Source organism: Alosa pseudoharengus, unplaced genomic scaffold (genome assembly GCF_046254945.1).
Source record: "Alosa pseudoharengus isolate Yale_2024_CS ecotype anadromous, Long Island Sound unplaced genomic scaffold, YU_APseudo_1.1 YU_APseudo_1.1_scf_1, whole genome shotgun sequence".
NCBI classification, from domain to species: domain Eukaryota; kingdom Metazoa; phylum Chordata; class Actinopteri; order Clupeiformes; family Clupeidae; genus Alosa; species Alosa pseudoharengus.
In genome coordinates this window covers 24,058,689-24,063,323 of record NW_027468564.1, presented here as the reverse complement: position 1 = coordinate 24,063,323, position 4,635 = coordinate 24,058,689, and the positions used below count along the sequence as shown (strand labels likewise).

The 4,635-nt window shown below is 39.5% G+C and overlaps 1 protein-coding gene across 1 annotated transcript; it reads right to left on the bottom strand.

Annotated features, from left to right (window-relative positions):
- Positions 1-339: 339 nt before the first annotated feature.
- LOC143117607 (B-cell receptor CD22-like) lies at positions 340-3,446 on the bottom strand. Its single transcript, XM_076279279.1, has 9 exons — positions 3,402-3,446; positions 2,822-3,133; positions 2,578-2,625; positions 2,217-2,468; positions 1,847-2,116; positions 1,680-1,764; positions 1,552-1,588; positions 1,125-1,417; positions 340-595 (listed from the first exon to the last, which is right to left on the bottom strand). Exons 1-9 carry the CDS (start codon positions 3,418-3,420, stop codon positions 532-534), a joined length of 1,380 nt encoding a protein of 459 aa, XP_076135394.1. The 5' UTR covers positions 3,421-3,446; the 3' UTR covers positions 340-531.
- Positions 3,447-4,635: the final 1,189 nt, after the last annotated feature.

The following is a 4,635-nucleotide window of genomic DNA, read 5'->3' as shown; positions in this document are numbered from 1 at the left end:
TTTTCTGAAATGTAATATCTCATATTTAAAGTGTTTGCATCTCTCAACTCAGAGTGTCAAAGGCCATGCCTGTCCCCAAGCTGACACTTCATGTGAGGGTGTGTGGTCTCTCCAGAGTCAGACCACACACACTCCCTGCCCTCATCCAATAGTATCTGGCTGCAGAGCTGCACACATGTACTTTAGCAACCGATTAACTTTCATCCGAGTGAACAAGAAATACACTCAGTACAGTTAAACACACAGTTGAATTAATTTTATTCATGAAATAGTGGAAAACAATTCAGTACAAAAAAAAGAGTGAAACTATATTAGATCTGTAAATGTATAATTAGTAAATTTAAGAAGATCAATATTGTGATTAGATATAGAAAGACTAACACACTAATATTTAGAAAAAGGTAGAAACACTATGGGAACTCAGCTATGCTGCTTGGCTCTCAAAAATGTAGAAACACAATGGCTTGCTACACAGCCTTGCTGCTTAGGCCCTAATAAAAAGAGAACATCAGCTGATTTAGTCAGGCTTCCCTAGGCTCTTGTTTTCACACTGCTGTAGATCACGGAGAGCTCCCCCTCTGGTTGGTCAGGAGAACTACAGGAAGACAGACAGTACAATGATAGAGAGGATTTGTTTTTTATTTTATTTATTTATTTATTATCCAAAAATGTACTGAGTATAGTTTGAATTTACCCCAATATAGCATCTAGTATTCACAATGAGTAAAAATGACTGCATATTAAGACGAAAAGGTTTTCTAGGCAGGTATTGACTTGGGACTATATTGGGGTGAAGCACAGACACTGCTACTTGGGCACAGAGATTATCCGTGCTGTGGCTAGTGAAACAAGGTTCTCATGCGTTGCGTGACATCTCTGTAGCAGTGATTCACTCCAATATAGTCCGAAGTCAATATCTGCCTAGGAGATCACCTCATCTTAATCTGCATTGCCATTTATACTGGTTGTGAATACGCAATGTATGCACAGAAACAAAAATGCCTTTTCCCACTTATCTAACTCTAGGGGAGATGGTGAATAATCCAATTTCATAAATCGGTGGTGTGTTCCTTTAAAGTCTGATTATAGTGTTTTTTTCTGATCCTTGAAAGTCATAGACTCACCCAGCTCCGGCCTTCTTGAACTGGACACTGGCGTAGTGGACGTCATCCCCCTGAGTGCCTACAGCTACAGCTCCTGCAGTCTGTCTGGAGCGTTTGGGCTGGACACTGGCGTACTGGACATCATCCCCCTGAGCTCCTGCAGTCTGTGTGGACTGGATGTTGGAGTAGTGACCATCATCCTCTGCTCCTCCTGCATCCTCAGCACTGGGGGGACCTGTTGCTCTGCTCTGACCTGACTTCAGGAGGTCAACATTGGAGCACTGAACATCCTGATCGTGAATATCTTTGTCATGCTAGTTAGAGGTGAAATGTATCAGTCAAAGTAATTGTAACATTAACAAACATGGATCAGCATAAACACTGCCAAATTGAGACGTTTTACAAATAATATAATTTAGATATTTTACAATGATATAAATCACCTCACCTCTTTCTTGCTGGCTTGTGTGTTGGTCTTGTGGTATCTGTTAAAATGTGATGAATTAACAGCATATTAATGGATCACATAGCAAAGTGTAAGTGACCAGTAAGTACCTCATGAGGACCAGTACTGACCTACGCCAGACCAGCACACAGATCAGACCTGCAGCTCCACAGACTGAGACTCCTGCTATCACATACAGTACAGGACTACGGGCTCCTGTGAGGGACAAACAGATCCATTAATGACTCAATAGTCCCAACTAATCTTGGTGCAGAAACACAAAGGGAAAGTTAAATACCCAGGTCTGTGACTGTGATGGACACAGCAGATGATTTCTCAGCTCCATATTTGTTCCTGGCCACACAGTAGTACTGTCCTCCATCCTCAGATCTGATGTTAGTGATGCTGTACTGCTGCCCTGATCCTACTGGAGTGGACTCATTCAGCTTAAACCAGGTGTAGTTCTCCACTGATGGGTTGGCATCACTGCTGCAGGTCAGAGTCACTGTACTTCCCTCATGTATCTCACCAGCAGGACTGAGAGAAACTGAAATGTTCTTAGGAGAGACTGCATGAAATACAAATAAAACAATACAAATGAGCAATGTGATACAATTACTTCACGTATATTGTATATCTGTAATTACTGAATAACTTTGAATACTCACACATGACATTGAGCTTCCTTGGTTTAGATGGATGTTCCTCATGGCCTTTTAGAGCACAGGAATAATTTCCCTCATCATCCTTTCTGACACTCGTAAAAAGAAGCTCAGAGTTTTTAATTTGGTCAGGAGGTAAAACTTTTCCATCCTTTCTCCATATCACTGTGGGGTTGCTTTTCAATTTGCAAGTGTAACTGCAGTTCATCTTCACCTCATGACCCTCAACCACTGGCTTAGAAACCAGGACAGTCAGGCCTAAGAGGGAAAAGTGGAGTTATATAATAACATTTATGTTACTGGATGACAATGTAGCATGTCATGATGAATGTTGGTGAAAACATCATGAAAATCGTGAAAGACTCACCTGTGACTGACAATCCTACACCATGACTCAGCCATTTGTTTGTGTTGCCTGGTATATGAATACAGAAGGTAAGATTGAAATCAGATACATTCAGCCACTTACTTTTTGTTTACATGGTCCACTGGTACAGTAATCCAGTAAGATTCAAGTTGGATAAAGTAATTTGATTAAATGTTACTGGAAGACTACTGTATATTCATCTTTTTAATATTGAAGGCTGGTTGTTAAATGATGACATACTCACCTGTAGCTATAATCCGCACTTTATATTCAGTGCTGTCTGTGGTCTTCACTCCAGTGAGTTTTAATGTGCAGTTGTTCTTATTGGTGTTCTTATCCCAGTAGTACTGAACACGGCCTGTGTAAGATGGGTTGTCATAGAGATCAGGGGGTTCAACACGCTCTTTGGGGTTAATCACCCAGAAGACATTAGTCACCGTGTGACCAGCAGGGGGAGTGAATGAGCAGGACATGACCACAGATGATCCACTGACAGCACAGATGTGGTAATGAGTCATGTGTACCCAGTCTTTTGTGTTGCTTGCACTCTGGGCATCTGAAATATACATCATATACAATTGAATGTGGACACATTTATGGACACTTAATATGTTAATTTCATATTTGCACAATCATACAGAAATCCACACACATTTGTTTTCAAGATGATTGTCTCATACAGAGATGAAGAGAACAAGTAGATGATATAACATTAATCAAAATGCAAAATCTCTTTCTTTTCTTTCACACATTTACTATGAAGATCGTTTAGGTAAAAAAAAGAATGTTCTACTGTCTTTATCTTTTGTTTGAAATGTGCTGACCTTTTATGATGACAACCATGAGAGGGATTACCAGAGAGAGAAAGAGTCCAGCCTTCATCATCTGTACAATATTATAATCACACAAAGGTTTGCTCCTTTGCACAATGTGTGTGTGTGTGTGTGTGTGTGTGTGTGTGTGTGTGTGTGTGTGTGTTTGTGTGTGTTTGTGTGTGTGTGTGTGAAATATATAGAACTCAAATGAAACATTTAAAAATTTAATTTGATCAATGCATGCCCATTAACACTTTTACAACTTTACCATGCTATAAAAGACAAGGCTGCTTGTTAAGTTAATTTAGCAAATTAATAAGACACAACTGGCCCTGAGACTTACCGTGCTGCTTGTTGAGTTCAGTCAGTACTGTGCATGAGGAACACTAACAGCAGCTCTGAGCATTAGTAGAAACATGAAGCTCTAATATATTCAGATGCCTGTGGTCAACTGATGTACAGGAACAAACTATTTTTAAAATGCTGATGTCATTATCTGGAATGACACAATTTTTTGTACTTTCTATTTTTGGTTATTCTCTAAACACATGTTTGATACCATTGTTGAAATAATTATCTTACATGTTGCAGGATTGTTTCATTTGTTGATCAAGTAAGGGATTATTTCAAAGATGTGAATATGCATGTGTGTTTTTCCTGCTCTGTGCATCGTGTTTTCTGGGGCATCGTCTATGTTACATTCTCTGAACTATCATCATACTCTAGGCACCAATAAGGTATGTGGGACCATTATGTTTTATAGGCTAAATAATGATACTTCTTATCATATTGTATCTTATGATAAAGGGTGTAGGCTTGATCTTAGCAACATGGACACAGCGCTTCTTATCATATTGTAGCTTATGATAAAGGGTGTAGGCTTGATCTTAGCAACATGGACACAGCGCTTCTTATCATATTGTAGCTTATGATTAAAGGTGTAGGCTTGATCTTAGCTTTGGTATGGACACAGCACACAACAACATGGACACAGTGCTGTATGTAAATATGTGAATTCTATCTATCCAATAAAGGCTACAGCAGCCAAACATATAACATTGAAATTGAACATGTGGAGAACGACATCACCAACCAACCACACAAGTCACACCTTTGTCTCCCTCCAGACAGTTATTTTTATTGCAAAGTTAGATTTATTCACTATTCTATCCAATAAAGGCTACAGCACCCAGATAACATCACCAACACACAACCACACGTTCTTCCCTCCAGACACCCAGTG

Coding starts and splice junctions, on each gene's coding strand:
- LOC143117607 (XM_076279279.1), bottom strand. Junction 2,469..2,577: donor TGTAGGATTGTCAGTCACAG/GTGAGTCTTTCA, acceptor TTTCCCTCTTAG/GCCTGACTGTCCTGGTTTCT. Junction 1,589..1,679: donor TGTGTGCTGGTCTGGCGTAG/GTCAGTACTGGT, acceptor ACATTTTAACAG/ATACCACAAGACCAACACAC.